This window comes from Hippoglossus stenolepis, chromosome 9 (genome assembly GCF_022539355.2).
Source record: "Hippoglossus stenolepis isolate QCI-W04-F060 chromosome 9, HSTE1.2, whole genome shotgun sequence".
Classification (NCBI taxonomy): Eukaryota; Metazoa; Chordata; class Actinopteri; order Pleuronectiformes; family Pleuronectidae; genus Hippoglossus; species Hippoglossus stenolepis.
In genome coordinates, this window is record NC_061491.1 from 18,136,922 (window position 1) to 18,157,659 (window position 20,738).

At 41.5% G+C, this 20,738-nt stretch overlaps 2 protein-coding genes across 3 annotated transcripts; both read left to right on the top strand.

Moving 5' to 3' along the window:
- Window positions 1-265: 265 nt before the first annotated feature.
- tmed7 (transmembrane p24 trafficking protein 7) lies at window positions 266-3,936 on the top strand. 2 transcript variants are annotated; one of them, XM_035165851.2, is made up of 4 exons: window positions 266-398; window positions 699-906; window positions 1,641-1,886; window positions 2,789-3,936. In XM_035165851.2, the coding sequence occupies exons 2-4, from the start codon at window positions 748-750 to the stop codon at window positions 3,023-3,025; spliced, it is 642 nt and encodes a 213-aa protein (XP_035021742.1). In that variant the 5' UTR covers window positions 266-398; window positions 699-747; the 3' UTR covers window positions 3,026-3,936. The 2 variants fall into 2 exon arrangements, with proteins under 2 accessions (XP_035021742.1, XP_035021743.1); XM_035165852.2 differs by lacking the exon at window positions 266-398 and adding an exon at window positions 417-438.
- A 1,358-nt stretch (window positions 3,937-5,294) lies between these two features.
- fem1c (fem-1 homolog c) lies at window positions 5,295-13,261 on the top strand. The gene is made up of 6 exons (XM_035165845.2): window positions 5,295-6,658; window positions 9,125-9,294; window positions 9,411-9,599; window positions 9,915-10,426; window positions 10,804-10,980; window positions 11,230-13,261. Exons 1-6 carry the CDS (start codon window positions 6,115-6,117, stop codon window positions 11,492-11,494), a joined length of 1,857 nt encoding a protein of 618 aa, XP_035021736.1. The 5' UTR covers window positions 5,295-6,114; the 3' UTR covers window positions 11,495-13,261.
- The last annotated feature ends 7,477 nt before the right edge of the window (window positions 13,262-20,738 follow it).

Below are 20,738 nucleotides of genomic sequence, written 5' to 3' on the forward strand. Positions count from 1 at the left end.
TAAACTAGGGCTACGTTGTGGCACTAACGGGCCCGAGCACAGGCATTTTGAAGCCTGTTGCGGTTAGTGATGGTGATCATCATTCTGGACTTCTGCTACAGTCTCAACTACGATCATCCTTGTTTATTCATATCTTTATTCATATAGTTTTCTTTATGTCAGTCTTTTACATAACTGTAGTGTTACAGTATCAGCCACGTTGGAGAATATTGACACAAAAAAAGCAACAGACGCTTCCCTGCTATGTGGACGTGGAACACGTGATCTCATACGTGCACTTCCTGTCCTTTTCTGACTAATGAGAGAGAGCACAGGGGGCGGGTTTTGTCACACGACAGCCAATGCCGTGTCACGCTTGCGACGCGTTACGTAGGATTATCCGGGTGAGCATTTCTGAGGTGAGTGGCTAACGCTGACTGGAACAATGAATTAAGAGATGTACATGTTTGACTTTACTTTAACTCGTATGAACACGAATGAGACGATAATACACGGATACACTGAAAATAAACACACGTTAGAAATCACAAGTGTCGTTTCGACTCTAGAATATGAAGAGTAGCCAGCTAGCTAGTTAGCATCAAGCTAATTGCATGTCGCTGGTATCGATGTCCGGGTTGGCTATGTCACCATTTTTGTCTGTTCAACAGCTGACGTGTTGATTCAATTTCCGTGTCCGTTCACGTTTGTCTCGGCAGGTCCGTGTAGGTTTTTTATTTTGGAAGCTGTTGGCTCTAAGTGTCCAGGATGTGCGGATCCTTCCGGGTGCTGCTGCAGGTGCTGTGCGCCCTGCTGCCGTGGGGCTGGGTGCTGGGCTCCGAGCTCACGTTTGAGCTGCCGGATAACGCCAAGCAGTGTTTCTACGAGGACATCATCATCGGCACCAAGTGCACACTGGAGTTCCAGGTGCGTGGGTCTCATTGTGCAGCCCTTACCATTAGTCCCCTGTGTAGTGGTAATGTGTAAAGCTTTGAATACAGCCCACACTGTCCCATTGGAGACAAAACCCACTGTACAAGAGATCAAGGTGACACATGTGAACTACAGATCCAGGGATCCACACTGTAGCCAAATGTGGACGATTGAGATACATATTTTGATAAAGAGAATCTGTTATTAAAGATACAGAAGAAATAATTTGACTTGAATCTATTAATGTATGTATTATTGGAAATGTCACAGAACACAGTGACATATCCACTGAGTTGGATTATTCTTTTTATAATAATTAAAGTTCTATTAAAGAAGTTTATATTCAAGCATTGGAAATCTACATGCCCTCATAATGGAACGTCATCATACTCTAGGGGAGGTGCATCATTTCACCAAGGCCACATTATAATTGTGTGGTATGAGTGTTGAAATATCCATTGGGTAAGGATAAACCTTGCTGGTACTTGATAGATTGAATTGGTATATTATTTTTTCTATATAATGCATACATATGTTTATTTATATGTAGCCTATTTAATTAAAATGATCAGACATGAGGATAGTGTAAAATGTGTGTCATATGTTTTGCATTGGAGATGCGTCTTTATTTCATAGATGTGGAAATGTATTGTGTGTATAATGAGAAAAAAACATTGTGTTATTATGTTACTAAATAAATGGTTCCCTCTGTCATTATGTCTTCCCAGGTGGTGACGGGTGGTCACTATGATGTGGACTGTCGTTTGGAGGACCCAGAGGGCAACACACTGTACAAGGAGATGAAGAAGCAATATGACAGCTTTACCTTCACAGCATCCAAGAATGGCACCTATAAGTTCTGCTTCAGTAATGAGTTCTCCACCTTCACGCACAAGACCGTTTATTTTGACTTCCAGGTCGGTGATGATCCCCCACTCTTCCCCAATGAGAACAGAGTCACAGCTCTTACCCAGGTGAGTTTGTGTGTGTGCAGACATGCATACATATGTTTTTGTGTGTAAGTGAGGGAAACTAACACTTTACATAAAACTAACATAAGCCAAAATTTGATCTTATTTTACATTACATAGAAATTATGGGCTTGTTTTCTAGACAGCATGTGGTGCAACATGATATGATAAAACCTCTCCACATCTTTCTTTTTGTGGATTTCATTGCACCTGTTAGGGCAGGAGAACTTGAAATCCTTGTCATATTTTTGGAGGTCCATGTTTTTTGACTGCAGGAAATTCCCAGCATAGCTCCAACCAACGTTTACTTTAAAAGAGGTTTAACCGGCTGCAATTACTCAAAACACTCCTCTGGCTGTTCTCAGTTTTAGTTATCTACTGTACTAGCATTACGGGTATTAACCAATATGGACATTGGTTTATTTAGCAACCACAGTGTCATTTAGAGCCCACATCTGTCAATAATTTATTTAGCAACCACAGTGACATTTAGAGCCCACATCTGTCAATAATTTATTTACCTATATTTGTTAGATTTTCTTGCTTAACACAATATATAATGTTTTATTATGCCCATTACATCATCAGAGATTTTCTACTGCTGACGGAATAACAGATAAAACACATTTCTCATAAATATGGTGGAAAAGAAACTACTTCCACCAATAAACTTGATATTTTTGATCAATAATCTAATAAGACACTTGATGCCAGACTTAAAGTTACATTTATTTGACAAGTTGGGGGATGTTTTAAGATTTTAGTTCTTTTGCTCCCTGAATCCCCTCTACTTTTTGAATCATAGTGACCTGTACAACATTTTGTTGGTTGGTTGGTTGTTAATTTCTAGCCACAGTCTAAATATCATACATTTGTCTTGGCTTCTCTTTTTTGATAATTTCTAGATGGAATCAGCCTGTGTGTCCATCCACGAGGCCCTGAAGTCAGTCATCGACTACCAGACACATTTCCGCCTCCGTGAGGCTCAGGGCCGCAGTCGGGCAGAGGACCTCAACACTCGTGTTGCATTCTGGTCCATCGGAGAGGCCATTATCCTTCTGGTGGTCAGCATCAGCCAGGTGGTCCTGCTGAGAAGCTTCTTCTCCGACAGGAAAACCACTACAACACGCGTCGGATCATAACAGTGTCTCAGAGCTCTCGGATTCTATTAATCATTCTTTACCTGAGCTTGTGTGCATAGAGTTGGTTAGAATAGCAGTGTTGATCTGAGATTGGATCATATCAAACTGCCAGGTCATACAATCTGACACGTCATCCACATTCAGCACTGCTGTCCTTACCAACTTTATGCAAATAAGTCTTGAACAAGATGGTTATGTGTTTAAAAATGTTTTCGAGGCGATAAAGACAAAACATGAAGAAAGGCATGATTGTGTTGCTTGTAAATATCTGGATTTGAGGCAGTTCAAGCACCTGGTCATATAGTTAAAGCAAACTTTACATACTTTGAATATTTGAAGTTATTTCTAAATGTCTTTTTACTTTATTTGTGTCCTTTTCTGCCCCCTGTTATCTCGTACCCTCTCTCTCCGTGATCTGTTCCATTTTTCAGCCCAAACTTTGCACTGAAATAACCAAGGGAGTGGAAGTTGTAACTTAATTAACTCAAAATGTTCGGGTGTTGTGGATTTCTTTCTTTATCTGCAAAACATTAGGTCTTTAAAACCACAGCAAAGCAAAGATTGCATTTGGTTATGAAAAAAATGTGTTAAACTTTTTCATTGTTTATTAAAGCTCACTGAATTACGTGAGAAAGACTATTCTTTGTGTTTGCTTTTATCGGCTTTGGCATTTTAAGTAAGTTATTTGAAGGGAGTTTGCTGTACAGAGAGTAAGTCCTTCTTACTTAATTTAATATAAGCTTGAAGCACAAAACAGTTTGTATTGGGGTTTTTTTTACACATCAATGTAAAGTCATGCTTCAGTCTGACCTCACTTTGGTGAATTATCACTGTTCTCATTACATATTTGTGGGGGGAAAACCCCTAGTATGATTATTGTGTTTGAAAATTAAACATTTTGTGTGCTGATAGACATGTTTTCTTTATTCCAACAGTTTTGACTACATCAACTTTGTCTTTCACTGGTTCCCTCACAATGTTATATCTAGTACTGCCTTTGCTGTTTAAAGAGCAACAATTGTTGTATGTTGTGGGCTGGTTGGCTTGGTTTTATGCAGTACTACTAAAATTCATCTTGTTTAAATGCAAGTTCATTCTAGTACCTTTGAGTTGTAGTTGTTTTTCGAAATGATCACTCACTGACTATTGAGTTAATTTCTAAAAGAAAGGATGGGAGATTTGGACGGAGTAAGTGTAATGTCTAATGTAACTAATATGTCTTGTTCCTACTTTTTCTACTATTAGTCTATTCTGTGTCAACTGATTCAATTACTAATATTAATACTAAATATTCTGAAAATGAAAGTTTCACGTTTCTTAATATTTTCATTTAACATTAAGCATGTAGAAAGTATTGCATATATTAGTTGCCAACTTCAGCCTGGTGCTGCCACTCTGTCTCACTATTCAATTATTTAGTTCTTAGACACAGACGTGGCTGAAACATGAGTTTAATGTGGCCATTTTGAAGATCACCAAGTATTGTTGCAGTACACAACATCGGTGAATGTGTATGAGTCCAGATCCCCTTTTGAAGAATAGAGCTAAAAGACAATATCGAAGTTGTAATGTTAGACTTTAAAAAAATTAAATGTTTCTACACCCAATCCACTGAAAGATACCAAGACATAATACTTTTTAAAAACCTAAACTAGCTGTGTATCTCGGTCAGAACTGATTCCAGAGACCACAAACTGATTTTAAAAAGTATTAACCATTTATCATTTCTAGATTGGCTTTGCTTCCTCTTGTTTTTCCCTCTCTTGTCATGTTTCTCCTCTGTTTTGGCTCATTTCCCTTTAGATTTGTGCACTTTTTGGGATCATTTAAGACTCAAAATCAGTTCTGAGGCATTCTGGGTAATTGTTAAGTTATTAGGATGGCTGCTATAACATCAGGATGTGCATTTATCAAACACAATCAATAAACACTTTTATTTCATTGAGGGGTGAAATGTCCGGATGCTTTTCATGCTTCTAACCTGTAGGGAGTGATATAACCAAGGCCATCACAGTCAATGATGTGGAGATACATTATTTTAGACTATGCTTTACCTAGAGATACATAGGAAATATAAAATACTTTAATTTAAATCTCTTATTTTGTGGTGTGTACATTTTCCACACAGAAAACGTCCTGCGGGGCAGAGGGGAGCCTCTAACGTGTTTTTGTTATGCTTCAATTGGTTACGTATGAGTAACCCCGCTCTGTGATTGGCTGTTGACACGTCAATCACCCGCCGTAGTGGAGAAAACAGACTGCGCTGCGTTTGTGATTTGACAGAAACTGAGTCGTGATCGTCCGGTGGAGTCGTGGGTGGACCAGCCTTCCCTATTTACCTTCCTCTTCACCGCGATTACCCGCTGCCAGCCCCCCGCTGCCTGGCCCCAGTGGACGGCTGTTAGTCGCAGTTTTCTGTCCGTTGGTTGTCGACGTGGTGGGTGAAGGAAGAGCGGCCCGGATCCCGAAGGAGAGGGGGGGGGTATCCCCGAGCCAAACACTGAGCGTCGTCTCCCAGGCTAAGCTAGCAGCAGCAGCAGCGCGGCGTAGCGGGTGGGGGTGGATTTCTTACGTGTCGGCCCTCGGAAAGTGAACAGTAAACGCGTCCGAGGAGGATGTCGTGGAGCCATGACAAGCGCAGGAGGCCGGTGTGATGGGGGACAGCTCGTCGGAGGGGAAGACGTGTCGGCGGAAGAGTTTCTCTCAAAACGGTTTGACGTGTAAAAGTGGTTCGAGCTAAGCGGAGCTAGGCAGCTAGCTACACGGATCGAGGAAGTTGAATAGCCAGCTTGCTAGCTCGGCGACAAATGTGTGGCTGGACACCCAAGCGCCGGAGTGAGTGAGTGATTTATCCACACGACAGGTGGCTCATGTCATTGTTTTATTTAAAATCTGGAGTGCAAATTTGAACGTAGCGAATTGCCGCTGGATTTTAACCCAAACGTGACGGTTAGCTTAGACCGTCTGTGCCTGGTGTAAACAAAGGGTCCCGAGCTCCACCTGCTCTGTGCAGCGCTCCAGGTGTCCCCCGCAGATTGTGTCTGGGACATCGCTGTCTGTCCGTTTGTCAGTGAGACGAACTCGCAGACATGGATTTAAAGACGGCGGTGTTTAACGCAGCCAGGGACGGTAAGCTCCGGCTGCTCCAGAAACTCTTGGAGAACAAAGATGGACACGAGGTGACAAAGTTGATGGGCGAGAAGACGAACGGGGCCACGCCGCTCCTGATGGCCTCCCGCTACGGCCACCTGGACCTGGTGGAGTACCTGCTGGAGTGCTGCTGCGCTCCCGTGGAGGCCGGCGGCTCCGTGAACTTTGACGGGGAGACAATCGAGGGGGCTCCGCCGCTCTGGGCCGCCTCGGCAGCCGGTCACCTGAAGGTTGTCCAGTCCCTGCTGGGCCACGGGGCTTCTGTCAACAGCACCACCCTGACCAACTCCACACCCCTGAGGGCAGCCTGCTTCGACGGCCACCTGGACATTGTGAAATACCTGGTGGAGCACAAAGCCGACCTGGAGGTGGCCAACAGACACGGCCACACGTGTCTCATGATCTCCTGCTACAAGGGCCACTGGGAGATAGCGCAGTACCTGCTGGAGAAAGGCGCAGATGTCAACAGGAAAAGTGTAAAAGGTGAGTGGGCAACACACACACACACACACACACACACACACACACACACACACACACAGCAACAAGCAAATGACACACACTGATCTCCTTTATCCACAGGATCTCTGACCATGACATAAGATAAACTGATTGATGGTGTAGATTTGTACATATCAAAGTGTAACGCAGTAATGTTGTAAGACAAATGGCAGAAACCTAAGGATTATATTGTAAACAGCCTAATACCCACATACATCACAGGGGATTACATACTGAGATCCAAATGCAGTCTTGGCTTTAACCAGCAGGGAACTACACCATGAGAAAATAACTCAATCATTTGCATGCTACATTTCCATTTGAAATGACACTCAATGGAAGGTGTTGAAGCCTAGAATGTCAGAAAGATCAGTGTCCATCATTTTATACAATAATGTCTTATCAGATCACAGATTTGCTTGAAAAGAACTTAATTTTTTATTGAAAGGTCTTCAACCGTAGTCCACTTCTTCTCTCACCTTTTTATTGCCAGGTTTAAAGCCCCCTTTGACTACAATCACTTAACCAATGTCCAAAACACGTAAGTCAAGACCCATGGTTCTCCTGACTGGTAGAAGAGCAGGAGTCGGCTGCACAAACCAATGCACGTGCCTGCAAGCAGACTTGACAGCATCATGTGTGATGCTTTAGAGAGACGCGTTCTTTCCAGCCCATCCTTAAAATTGTTGCTATTCCAGTATCTGTTAAACAACAGGAAGGAGAGAATGATAAATTATATGAGGTGGCAATTTTCCAAAAACAAAGAAGCAAGACATACAAGTCTGAAGAGTCACAGCAGATTGAATGTTTAAAAATAAATAAATTAGCTGGAGTCAGCTTATTTTCCTCACCAGATGAATCAACACTTCCCCAATTTCTTCAGCACAAGATCTACCAGTGGGGTTCCCTGCTCTCTTGAGCTGAATATGTTCTAAATTCTGTTTAGAGACCCGTATTTAGTATTGAGCCTAATCTCTTCTCCTGGAAATGTTTCTTTAAGTTAGAAGGGCATTCAGTTATCGCCCTATCTCGCCTTGTTAAAGAAGAAGGAAAATTCCTAAATCTGCCAGTTTATCCAGATCTGTTCCTAAATGTCATGGGTTCTTCTTTGGGTCATGCTTCACCCCTCCACAAAATATCATGGAAATCGGTTCAGTAGATTTGGAGAAGTCATGCTAAATATCTTGTGTCAACTAAAAAAACCATAACCTCCTTGGCAGAAGTAAAAAAAATATTGAAACATAAACTTATAATCATGTGTCCATTTGGAACTATTTAGCCAAACAAAGCCAAAACCAACATTGTTATAAAAATTCCACAATGTTAAACCATCTTATCGTGTCTGTCTAACTCAGACTAGAGTGAAGGCAAAGCAGCATGACAAACATTTTAAAAAGTCACTAGAGAATATCTTTATACACTAGATAGGTGGGTCAGGATGGACATGAATTGTTAAGACGCGTTGATTTCGATGAAGGAAGTGCATGTTGTTTTAGATTAATAGAATCAATTTGGGCTCTCCTGGAACATGTACATATGTTTAATCACTCTTAACTTCAGGAGGAACCAGATCTGGAAACCTTTTGTTTACCTGGAGCTCTGAGGCTGTGCAAGAAGTAGGATCAGCAACACAAGCTTGATCTTGTGAATTCATATAACAAATTACATAAATGTCCACAGCTATCTGTGATTGAATTGTATACTCGCAGTGCGTTGTCTGGATACATAAACAAGCAACAGATTATGTGGAGAGGAAAGATTAACAAAAGAGAAATTTATAAATCATTGTAAAGATTTTTGGCAGCACATTGGCCCCAGTTTGCGTTGGTTGAGCCAAGGTCTACTGGAAAGATTCCTTTCATTGGGCTTATTCAAAGTTTAGCTGGAGCTATAGACAACATGATCTGCACACAAGTGGCTCGGTGGGCTCATCCACAATAAGCCTGGTGTCAGCTGATCTGTGTTTTGAACATCTTCAAAGTAAAAGGGCAGTGAATAGTTGCACTTGTGTAACCCTGTGTACAGCTTTATTTAGAAACGATTATGAAACTTCAGATTCTTCTAATTGGACTCTCACATTTTGTATGGCGTGTGAAAAATCCCCACAACAGCCAGTACAGTTTTTTATTTTCTCCATCTTTATAAAAGGGCTGTGGGTTTGTTTGTTGACTGAAAGCAAAGTCCTCAATGACCTCTTTCTCTGGCAAACATAAGTTAAAATTATTTCCACGTCTTTTAGAGCTGTCTTTACATGTTCTCTGCTCGCTACACATGTAGCTGAACTGTTGCCAATAACTCAACCCCAAGGGCATTTGATCAAGATAATGTTAAAGATAGGCCCAGCATTTAAGGACTTTATTTGCCCCTGAATTGCAGCTTATCTCGATCATTTGTACTTTTAAAATTTTTTTTTTTAATGATTATAAGATGTGTTCTCTCTGTTCACAGGCAACACAGCCCTTCATGACTGTGCAGAGTCGGGCAGTTTAGAGATCATGCAGATGTTGCTTCAGTTTGGAGCTTCTATGGAGCAGGATGGCTACGGCATGACACCCCTTCTATCTGCCAGCGTCACAGGCCACACTAACATCGTAGACTACCTGACAACGCATCAGCAGGTCAGGCTTTGTGACCCTTTTTAAAATGAATTCTTCTGCATAGATTGCTATAATCTTTACAATCTTGAATATTTAACCAGGAGAAATATGAGGAAATAATCTTCTTTTCTCTGCAGACAAGGCACACGGAACGCGTCGATGCCCTGGAGCTCTTGGGAGCCACATTTGTGGACAAAAAGAGAGATCTGCTTGGAGCTTTGAAATACTGGAAGAGAGCCATGGACCTTAGGTACATGGACAGTAACAACATTGTCCATAAACCAGAACCCAAGCAGCTGATCATGGCGTACGACTATGCCAGGGAGGTGAGTCTGTCTTTTCATTCTTTCTGCGCTCTATCAGTGACGGACAAACGGGCTGCAAAATTGTGCATTTTGCTGTGAAGGGATAGAACCAAGAAAACTGCATTTAGGGGCATGTTGTGAAATAGATTACAGGCACTGAGGAAAGGGGAAAAAAAACAGACAGGTGAAAATTTGGCACGATACACAGTACATTACCGCAGCACTCCCAATTTATGGCTTTGTTTCGTGGGCTTCTGAAAAATCTGACTTCATTGCATATGCAATATACATGGGAAATCTCCCTGAATGTCTCCATCCTTTAATCTTCTTCTCTAGGTCACTAATGGAGAAGAGCTGGACGGGCTGATATCTGACCCGGATGAGATGCGAATGCAGGCTCTGCTCATCCGTGAGAGAATCCTCGGCCCACAACATCCAGACACATCCTACTACATCCGTTACCGAGGCGCTGTCTACGCTGACTCTGGGAACTTTGAGCGCTGCATCAATCTGTGGAAATATGCGCTGGACATGCAGCAGAGCAACCTGGACCCCCTCAGCCCTATGACGGCCTCCAGCCTGCTCTCGTTCGCTGAGCTCTTCTCCTTCATGCTACAGGACAGGGCCAAGGGGCTGCTGGGGACTTCGGTGTCATTCGAGGACTTAATGGGGATCCTGTCCAAGAGTGTGTTGGAAATTGAGCGGGCAGTGAGACAAACTGGACCGATGCCTCCTGACCCTGCCCAGCTCAGCAAGGCCCTGTCAATCATCCTGCACCTCATTTGTCTTTTGGAGAAGGTGCCTTGTAGTGCGGAGCAGGACCACTTCAAGAAGGAAACCATCTATAGGTGAGTTTCTCTTAAAAGTACTTTTAGTGGAAGCCATCTGTGTGCAAATGAGGGTAAATTAGTATGTTGGTAATTTTCTTTGACGTCACCTGCTTAGTATCTGCTTTGGTAATGTGAGCCTGTTCCAGTCGAGGTCTCATATTAACAGATGTCGATTTAACCAAACCGTACTTCCCGTCTCTGCCACGGGCCTTTTGTGAGTTTGTCAACGAATCTTGTATGTAAATATGACCGTCTCCTAATATGTGTCGTAGTTCTTCCAAACCTGATGTCCTCCTCCTCAGCTGGAAAATTGTCTTGCACTCACCTGTGCTGTTACATGATGTCGCCTTGTTCTTAACTCTTCTAAATGAAACATCATCTTTCCAAATCTTCAGATTCCTGAAGCTCCAGCCGTGCGGTAAGAACGGCTACAGTCCACTTCACCTGGCCGTCGACCGCAACACCACCTGCGTGGGCCGCTACCCCGTCTGCAAGTTCCCCTCCCTCACTGTCGCCTCCATCCTGCTCGAGTGTGGGGCTGATGTTAACAGCCGAGATGAGGATGACAACAGGTCTGTTTTATTTTTTTAAATTTTTTTTATCCTTTATTTGTTTCACCACTGTTTTATTCGCTTATGGTTTTAGTTTTTAGCTGAATTTATTGTTAAAACATGAACGTTATGGTATATTTCTGCTGTCTTTTAAACCGAGAAGGTAAATGAAAATAAAGGAAGCACACTATCAAAAAATTCTGACTAGATCAGTCTATGAGGACATATTCATTGTGCAGTATAAGCATCTAATATCTATGCCCCCTCCAGCCCCCTCCACATAGCTGCATCCAATGGTCACCCCGACATCATGAACCTGCTCATTTCCTGCGGGACTCACTTCGATAGCACCAACGCCTTCCAACAAACGGCCTGTGACCTCCTGGACGAGAAGGAGCTGGCCAGGAATGTCATCCAGCCCATAAACCACACCACGCTGCAGTGCCTAGCCGCCAGGGCCATTGTCAAGCACGGCCTCGTCTACCGGGGAAACATCCCCGAGAAACTAGAGGCCTTCGTCTTGCTCCACAGATAATGATCGTGAAAGGGTTAGGGGGGGGGGGATGAAAAGAAGAGGAGCTGTGATACCATCGAGTGGAATGGACAAAACGGACGAGCATTACGGTTCAACACCTGATCCACTCGGTGTTCAAGGAGCTGAAAAATACAATTTTGTAGGTTAAGGCCTTGGGAGAGTATGAACTTCACCGTCCGTGTGCACAAAGACGTCCTCATTCAACCGGGACGATCTTTAAAAAAAAAAAAAAACGTTTAGAGTAAACGGAAGGAGTGAGTGACCGTTTTCCTCCACTGCTGTTTCATGGAACCCCAGCTCTGACCGGCCACAGCCTGATCTGTGGAGATGTATTAGGATTGGATTGCAACATGGACAAATATCGTTGTATATCTGGATGAACTGAGCAAAGGGTTTATGTATTTTTGCTTTAGAAAACATGGTTGTTTTTTTTTTTGCATATTCCACAATGCTATTTATTGAATGAAACTTGAGAGATTTTTCTCCATGCTGGCTCTAAACCCAGCCTCAACTTTGCCTGTTTCTCTCTTCTCAAAGCAAGATTGAGGCGTTTCTTCATATGCTGGGACTTCAGGTTATATATATTTTTTTGGTTTGTCCCATCACTGTTGCCAACAGTCATGGACCCTCCCTCAGTCATCATTGGGTTTAAATTTTTTCTTTTTTTTGTACTTATTGTCATGCAAATCTGGTTATGCCAAGATGGGTTGTGGATTTTGGACTTGTTGTTCCCACCTCAGTGTATAAAAAAAAAAAAGCTTTACAAGAAGGGTTAATGTGTGTGTGTGTGTGTGAACACCGTAAGTGCTTTATTCTTCCTATGCACAGGCTAGGCTGTTGGAAAGAGAGACTGTTGTATTCTGTGCCGGCACTTGTCTGTGCAATATCTCTCATGAGTTTTTGTGTTTACCTCATTGCTGCCGTTTCCTTCAGTATCCCCTGCTTACTTCAGTACAGGGGATGCAAAACCATTGAACTGATTGTTGAAGAGCGAATGATTTTGAGAGTGTGTGTGTGTACGTGTGTCTGTCTGTACGTGTGACTGCGAGTGCCACACGGCGTGCTTCTTGTATGTGGAGTGTTTTTGAGCTTACAAAAACTATTGAGGATAAGAGTTTGGTGAAGTGGCACTCATGGAGATTCCATAATGCACGACTGCCACTAGACACCACTGCGGCCAAACTGTCTACAACCCGCTGAAAGTGTGCAGGCCTGTACACAGAAGTGACCTCTTCGTTCATACATGGCCGACCTTTTTTAAATGCCATCATTCTTTTAATCAAAAAGGAAAAAATCTGGGTAGGTTACCAACGTTTGCCCACTGTGCATGTGCAGCAGCAGCATTACCGACCGACCAACCGTTGCAGAAAACCTTTCACGAGAACTCCCAGACTCCGAACTCGACTAGAGCAAGGCCTGTTCTGCTTTTGTACAACTGTCGTCCAATTGTATGAGAACTGAAGACATGGATGAGTGGGAGGATGTGTCCACGTACAGAATAGTAAAGCTTTGTGAATTATCATGTTTGCACATTAGCTGTAGATGTGTGGGTTGAGAGAAAAAAGGGCTTTTCATAACACGTAGGATTTCATATTGCAGTTTATTTAACCTGACAGTTTAAAACCAGATATAGAAAATGTATGAGGACTCCCAGGGCAACTTGATTTGAATCTGCACTTTACTACAGCGGAGTTTAAGATTTGATATGGCATTAATCAAGTTCATGTCTTAATAACCAATTTGACAATAAACCCATGTTGCACTTGTCTCCTTGTCCAAATGTCTTTTTTCCCTCATGTCAATTCATGTTAATTCTGCCGATGGCGTTTTAATATAAAGCTTTTATAGTTCTGCGTAGGTGTCCAAATTTTGGTTTAATTTGATTCCATTTCACATTGAAATTAAAGACTGTGTCCTTTCCACCAGGAGAAAAAAAAAATTTACTAGAGAAAAGGCTGCTTTGAATCCTGACTGAAACTAATACAAAAATACCCAAAAAGTAGACATTTTTTCCCATTGTGCTCAGTCAATATTTGAGTTGCAACCTTGCAAAAATACTATGACTGCCACAAAGTTACCAGTTGGTTTTGCTGCTTTACTGAATCTCCTGCTCCTGCAGCTTCAACTGAGCACTGGAGTCCTCTGCTCCATATCTGCAGTGCCAGCGGGTGCACTGAGGACGCCTCTGGACTGGAATGTTACCAGAGAAACCTTTGACGTTAACGAGGGCTCACTCATGTTGTGCTTACAGTTGTATGTCCCAAATTAAAACCTGCCTTCTTAGGGCTTGTTTTCTCAATCCTTGTTGCTTGAAGCAGTAGTGGAACAACCGTGTCTGACTGGAGGCTCTGCAGAGATCTTGGACTGTTTTGCGTTGATGACAGGTTTATTGACTTATTTACACATTCAGTCATAGGAACGAGCCAAACATGTAACAAGCTTTGTTGTTAAACATAGAAATCACATCAACCATTTATATCTGCTTCAGTAGCTGAAAAGGAGGTGGTCTAAAGGATTTATTTCTTTATTAATATATTTTTCATGAAACATAATCCTGAACATTTGAAAATCAAGATCTGAATTTTCCCTTCAAAATGTTGAAAAATAACCAATGTTAAAGAAAGTGTGGAAAAGATTTTGGGATCTGGATTCAGGGATTCATCCCAAGTCTCGTGGAAATTAGTTGTGTAGTTTTTGCTTAATCCTGCTAGCAAATCCATCAAAGTTGATTTACCTCAACAAAAAACTTGGTTGAGGTAAATATTGTGCTTGTATATGAAGCCTAATATTTTCTCTGTTTTGTTTAGCTGCATTGTTTTCCAAAAACGCAAAATGTTCCTTCATAACCATAAACTTAGTTTATTTTTAAGTAAATCCCACATGCATCTAATACTGGCCAGTGCAGCAAATGTGTTTCAATCCACAACTTAAAATAGTCTCCAAGAAATACAGTAGTTATGTACAAAAAACACCTAGCCTCGTTTGTGTGAAATCTTTAAGCCTTTTAAAAATTTTATAATATATGTAACATTTTATTTTTAAAGGTTTTCTTCCGCAGTTTAAACAAATGGTCCAGGGGGTTAGGAGTCACAGACCGTCAGCAGTATATGGAAGTCTGCAAATATCTGCACATGGACTAACTACATTGTTAGTTTTTGCCTTAAAGTGATAGGGATGTTGGTCTGTCAGTCGGGCCGTCCAAGTATCTCATCAACTATTTTGTGGATTGTTTCAAAATTATGTACAAACATTCCTGGTGCCCAGAGGATGAACCCTACTGACGTAGGCGAACCTCTGACTTTTCCTCGTGCACCAGTAGCCAGTTCATATTTAAGCTTATTGAGAAATTTACTTCCAAACATTTCTCTTGGTTCTTTCTCTGGATCTTAGTCAATATTTACCTCCACCAAAGAGGTGAGAAAGAACCCTTTAAACTTTGGCGCAGATCCGGACAGAGCAGCAGATCTACTCATTTGAATCACTTTCTTCATCATTGTGACAAATAGTGTTTTTTCTGCATTTTAACTGATACATCTTGATGAAAAAATCAGGGATATGTAGAGAATTTTTATATATATATATGTGTGTGCAATTTGGTGCATATTGATAGAATTCAAGGGGATTATTGGGCCTTTGCGGAGGTGTGCGTAGGTGACATTCTCGTTCAGGTTAAAATTGTGCAAGGACGATAACGAAAGAACAGTCATCTAACAACTTGATGAAAAAGCTTCTTATCTATTAAGAAACAATAGTGTCTTGATTACACATTTATTATATTAGATAAAATCACAATGGAAATACCTCTTGATCAATTAATTTAAAAGAAAAGATGACCTCCTCCTTCCTCGCTCACAGTGAGGCTCCCGCCACCTGTTTGGTCCACACAGCAGCGGCAGTCGGCCCCAGATTGTCACACCTTTCCTGGAAGTTCTGCGATGAGTCACTGCCAGCGGGGAGCGGGGATTTCTCAGTGAGTCAGCATTGCTGTAGGTGCACTGGGTAGTTGAGGCAGAACGGAGCAGGTTTGGGTAGATAATTTTCAAGCATGTACGATCGTGTGTCGATCAGAACAGAACAATCTAGAATTCATTATTTTATCTGTATAAAGGAGGTTGTTGCCTCATTGAACCAGCAGTCCCTCACAAGTAGGTACAACAAGCAGCCATTTGAAACCATTACTGTCACTCTTACACAACAGAAACAGGACAACAATATGTTACCTCTGCAGAGGAGGTTATGTTTTCACCTCCGTCCGTCAGTTTGTTCGTTCATTTGTTTGCTTGTGAACAAGATGACGCAAAAATTACCTCATGGGTCGACACGAAACTTGGTGGAAGGATGCGGTATGGATCAGGGGAGATCCCATTACATTTTTTTTGCGGATCCGATTCAGGGGTTTGATCAAGGAATGTTTTTTCACTTTCTTAACATTGCGATAGATAGTTTTTGGCATTTTCGCAGTTTTCCCAGAGTATAATTAATTGATCGCGATGGCAAAAAAACACAACAGTGTCTTGATTACATATGTATTACGTCATATACACGTCACGATGTAAATCAGTTTTGATCATCAGTGATGATCTCCTCCTTCCACTGCTAAGTGCCACTCTAGTTTTGGATTTGACGTCTTCTGACGTGAGACAACTAGATGGAAAGAAAGCCAGACATATAAGAGTGTAAATGTTTTTGGGTGTGTTTCCCACAGACAATGAGTGTGGACAGTTTACCGGCAGAGCCACTCCGAGGAGTGTCATTGAACTGTGCTGTTTGGCTTTATCACAACCACACCCAGGATTATACCTGCTCTACATAGCACAGGTTTTATGAAGTTAAAGGGGACGTGGTTATTTATTTATGACCTCACGTCTTAAGCTTCATTCTTTCCGGCCTCAGTTATATTCTGTCAGCTCAGTTAAACCAGATCTGCTCCGGCAGGAAAGTTAACGTCTCTCATTGAGGCTGATTGTGAAGTGTATAACATAGGTGTTTCTGGGTCTCCGTACCTGGAACAAGTCCGGGCTTGTCACGGCACAGTGTAAAACATGTGAGTGTTCATGAGGCACAGCTCCATTTAAACTGGAGGTTAACGGTGCACGTCAGCTCTCTGTCGGACTAGATATTGACATAATGAGGGAGAGACTAAAAGTAGAGCAGAGAGAGAGAAGGGAGAACGGCTGGAGGGAGATCTGTGCCACGTGAGGAAGGTGTGTTTGTAGGAAGAGTGTGTGAACAAAAGCTAGATTTTCCTGAAAAATCACTAGTTAGCTCAGCAGGGAAGTGGTGTAGTGAGTCAATAGGGTTTCCTGTGAGTAATTATTTGTTATTGTTGTGTTGTAAAATGGACCGAGGCAGGAAGGTGTGAAAACCCAACAAACTCAAGTGTTAAGTTTATGATCCTCTAAGAACATATCTGATGCATAGTTTCACAGTTTTGTGCCTACATCTCCTCCTAAAGCAATTTCAGTGAAAGTGATGGGAACAAAATAAAACTATTGGTCACTCAATAGAGCCCACATGTCCTCAGGCCCAAGAGCCCTCTAATGAAAACACATTTGAATTCACTAGATTCAGATTTTGTATTTGCACGGTCATGTTTTTTTTGGAAAGAGTCGCTACCTCAGAATTTTTCTACATATTGGAATTTTAATCAGTTCAGAACAATGACAAAATACATTTAACACTAATGTATACATGTTAATGAGCAGGTACAAATAACAAAACACAAAGGTCAAAGGGTCAATGAACATCTGATGAAACCACACCTGACACAATCTCTACTGGACAATATGAAAACCCACCTGACATCGTCTGTACTCAAACCTTATGTCGTATATTTCTGGTCTTTTGGCAGCGTGTTCAGCTCAGCCTACTTCGGCCCTGTCTATATTTAGGTCGGAATAATGCCCTGTTGGAAAGCTGTCCCACATTAAGTGAGCTCCTCTGAATATCTGCAGGTGAACTCGCCTCAGTCTCCTCTCCTCCGTCTGTCTCCACGTGCATCTCAGCCCACATTAGTTTGTCTGACACGACAGCCAAGTAGAAAGACGCTGCAGCACATTCCCAAAAACAGCGAGGAAGTAGACAATTATGAATAAGACATTAGGCGTATAGTCTTTTTTTAATGTTTTATGACTCTGTCTCTCTACCTTTATCTCTTTGTTATTGTCTGCTGCTTGTCAGTCTCCACCTCCTCACTCTCTCTATTTCTTTTCTCCTCTTCTGTCTTCCTCTCTCTCTGTCTCTCTACATCCTCGACAGCAGGAGAAACTGTCGTCAGCTCAAACACTTTAGAATTAGATTTCTCTTCATGGATGAATTAATTTGCTCACGACTCAACAAACTAACTAAATCATCTTTATTTTTACATTCAGCAGCAAACCTACAATGATGAAGAAGAGAGGAATGTTTTTATAAGAAAGGAAGATATTTTTGACCTTGTCCTTCACCAAAATTCCAATTCCAGTCATGATATCAAATAAATATTAAATTTGTGATGTTGATCTTGATGTAACATCAAAATGTCATTTTAACAAAGTAATTCCCTTTGGACGTGATATTTATGGTTGGAGAAATGTGCACATGAATTAAGTTTATCACACAGTATGACTTTAATGAAAAGCTATAACATTAAAAGTTTATTTTTTTTAAGTTTACCATTCTCTGATTCTAGTTTCTTCAATTAAAACGTTATATCACTATTAACTGGATTGATTTTCTTTAGTGTTTTCTGTTGGTTGCACAAAATAAGTTATGTGACGTTTGTGTTTCAATATCGTCTCTTATTTATTTCATAAGCTTAACAATGAATCACTGAATTAGAAAAAATGCCACATAAATCAATAATAACAATAGTTAGATTGGGATTGACATTTTATTGAATTTTAGGACATCATATACACAAACATACATTAGTACCATTCCTAATTACATTGTGACAGTGGTTTCTTTTATCTTCCTTTTGTTGCTGCTCCAAGCATTAATAACGTCTACAGCTGTCAGAAGCCAACATCTGTCTCCTTATATCGGATTGTACAGTAAACAGCTGATATATACTGTATATAGCTGTTTACTGTACAATGATCTTATTCCTGAAAAACCACACTCTCACCTCACTTTAATTTGAAAGAGGATCCAGTTCGTACAACTCTCCAACTCAAATACATTTCTACGTGTTCCCCAGTGCTGAACCCGTTGCCCGTGCTCTTTGCTCCACGGACAACGCTCCGGCCCTTTGATGCCCTGACAGTGCATCGCTCTGGATGAGTGAAACACCTGCTGGATGTAAAATAAGAAGCTGGTGACTGAGATAGTGGTGCTGGGAGAACGTGACTGATTACATAAGAGACCCTGCGGCTAAAATAGATAAGGCAGGGTATTAACACGGGGATCACTGTGGTCCGAATCTGATACTGGTTGGGACAGGACACCACAGCCACTGCCTCGCACCTCACTCTTTCTGTCTCACACACACACACACACTGGCCCAGAGACTTTCCACTTTCAGTCAGCTGTCTAAACAACAGTCATATAAATAGAGGGAGAATTAGCTGGCATGGCAGTGATTATAACAACAAATACACACATTGAACACACACACATGCAAACAACAACACACACACTCAGATCATCTTCTACAGTGGATTTGACAGACACCAGAGCCAATTAATACAATCTGGAATATGATTCAGACGGACAGACACGTCCCACCATTTTATTCTTTCTTACTGCAAAAAGGAATAACTACATGTGATAGTAAGATTATAATTTAAGTTAAGATAAGATGTACCTGTATGGATCCTCCATAGAGGAAATTCTCAAATGACACAGCAGCACAAGGAAGTATCAGAACAAGGGGGAATTAAAGTAAGGATACAAATGTGACTGAAAATAGAAATAAAATAGACGATAAAGTAGAAATTACACTATATATACAAGGCTGTGTTTTCAAAAATGTCCAATATAGATATTGGGATCAAAGTTGGGTTATTGTGCAACGTGTCTGTTAGTATATTTCTCTTGATCAATAACTTTATGAGCCACAATCAAAGTTTTAATAAAAGGTTAATTTCCCTGAATTAATATGTAACTGTAAGGACAGATCAACCGTTAACACCTCTGCAGCCTGATTTGATCTCCTGTGAGCCGTGGATACTTTTCATACTGATGAATGCAAATCAACAGTGTGTCACCACCTCTCTACTAAAGATACCTCAGTCAGCTCAGGCGATAATAAACGAGGATGGCTCTTCTTCTGCTCTGTAGCCACACGGGGCATTCAGGGTAACCTGGGCAGCTGGTGCGTGGTCGCGGTCCAGACACGAACTCACACCGAGGTGGCCGTCCTGTGACTGAGGCCTTCTGCTTTGTTGGCAGCAGCCACAGTGGCCGTTTCACACCCGGATTAATCAGGAATCTGCTACTTTACGATCCAGAAAACAGGTGCTGCTCATTTACAGTGTGTGAAGCTCAGAATTTCCGTTTAATATTGAGATAGTTTATATAATCCTCGACTGTGACATGACTGTTTTGTATCTCACAGACTTGTTAGAGTCAACCATGGCTATGAAAGCGGTGGTTTTATGTCAGACATAAATCAGACATAGGATGATTCCTGGATTTATCTGAACCTGTGGTTTCACTGACACATATAAAGTGAAATTCCACTTGCCTCATAATCACACTGAGAGTTTACATGAGGCAAACTTCAACCTACATCTCCCCCTCACCTCCATATCCCTAAAAGCCCTGGCCCCCGAAGTATATCTGTTCAATCTCCTCAACCCCCTATATTCCAATACTGTAACTATGGTCCTCAAATATGGGTCCACTCACCATCCCTGCCATGCCAGCCTGAGAACAAACTTCCCCTACCCGCTGCTGTAGTTGAACTTGCTCCATTTTGAAGTGTAAATTATCATAATTCAGGGGACTTAGCAACGTGACAGTAAACTGAAAAGCAAATAAAAATCCCCCTTGAGATAATAAAAGATTAAGCAGAATCATGTGTGAAGGACCAAAGCGTAATAAACTGTTGCAGTAATACGTTTTGTGAGCAGAATACGTTCAGATTTCGGTTCTAAGTTGTTGACCTTTTAAAAAAATATATTTTCTCTGAATAAATAAAACATGATTTTTACGTCATCTTTTAAATCATGATTTCATTTGTACATGTTATTCTACATTCCCCCTGTGGACAAAGGTCAAGGTTGCAGACAGAATCTAATAAACACTTTGCAGTTGTATC

What these genes read in the sequence shown, in the direction of transcription:
- tmed7 (XM_035165851.2), top strand. Translation starts at nt 748, where the DNA reads ATGTGCGGATCCTTCCGGGTGCTGCTGCAGGTGCTGTGCGCCCTGCTG. An exon ending in AGTGCACACTGGAGTTCCAG is followed by an intron (nt 907 to 1,640) that starts GTGCGTGGGTCT and finishes ATGTCTTCCCAG; the next exon opens with GTGGTGACGGGTGGTCACTA. An exon ending in GAGTCACAGCTCTTACCCAG is followed by an intron (nt 1,887 to 2,788) that starts GTGAGTTTGTGT and finishes GATAATTTCTAG; the next exon opens with ATGGAATCAGCCTGTGTGTC.
- fem1c (XM_035165845.2), top strand. Translation starts at nt 6,115, where the DNA reads ATGGATTTAAAGACGGCGGTGTTTAACGCAGCCAGGGACGGTAAGCTC. An exon ending in ACCTGACAACGCATCAGCAG is followed by an intron (nt 9,295 to 9,410) that starts GTCAGGCTTTGT and finishes TTTTCTCTGCAG; the next exon opens with ACAAGGCACACGGAACGCGT. An exon ending in AAGAAGGAAACCATCTATAG is followed by an intron (nt 10,427 to 10,803) that starts GTGAGTTTCTCT and finishes CCAAATCTTCAG; the next exon opens with ATTCCTGAAGCTCCAGCCGT.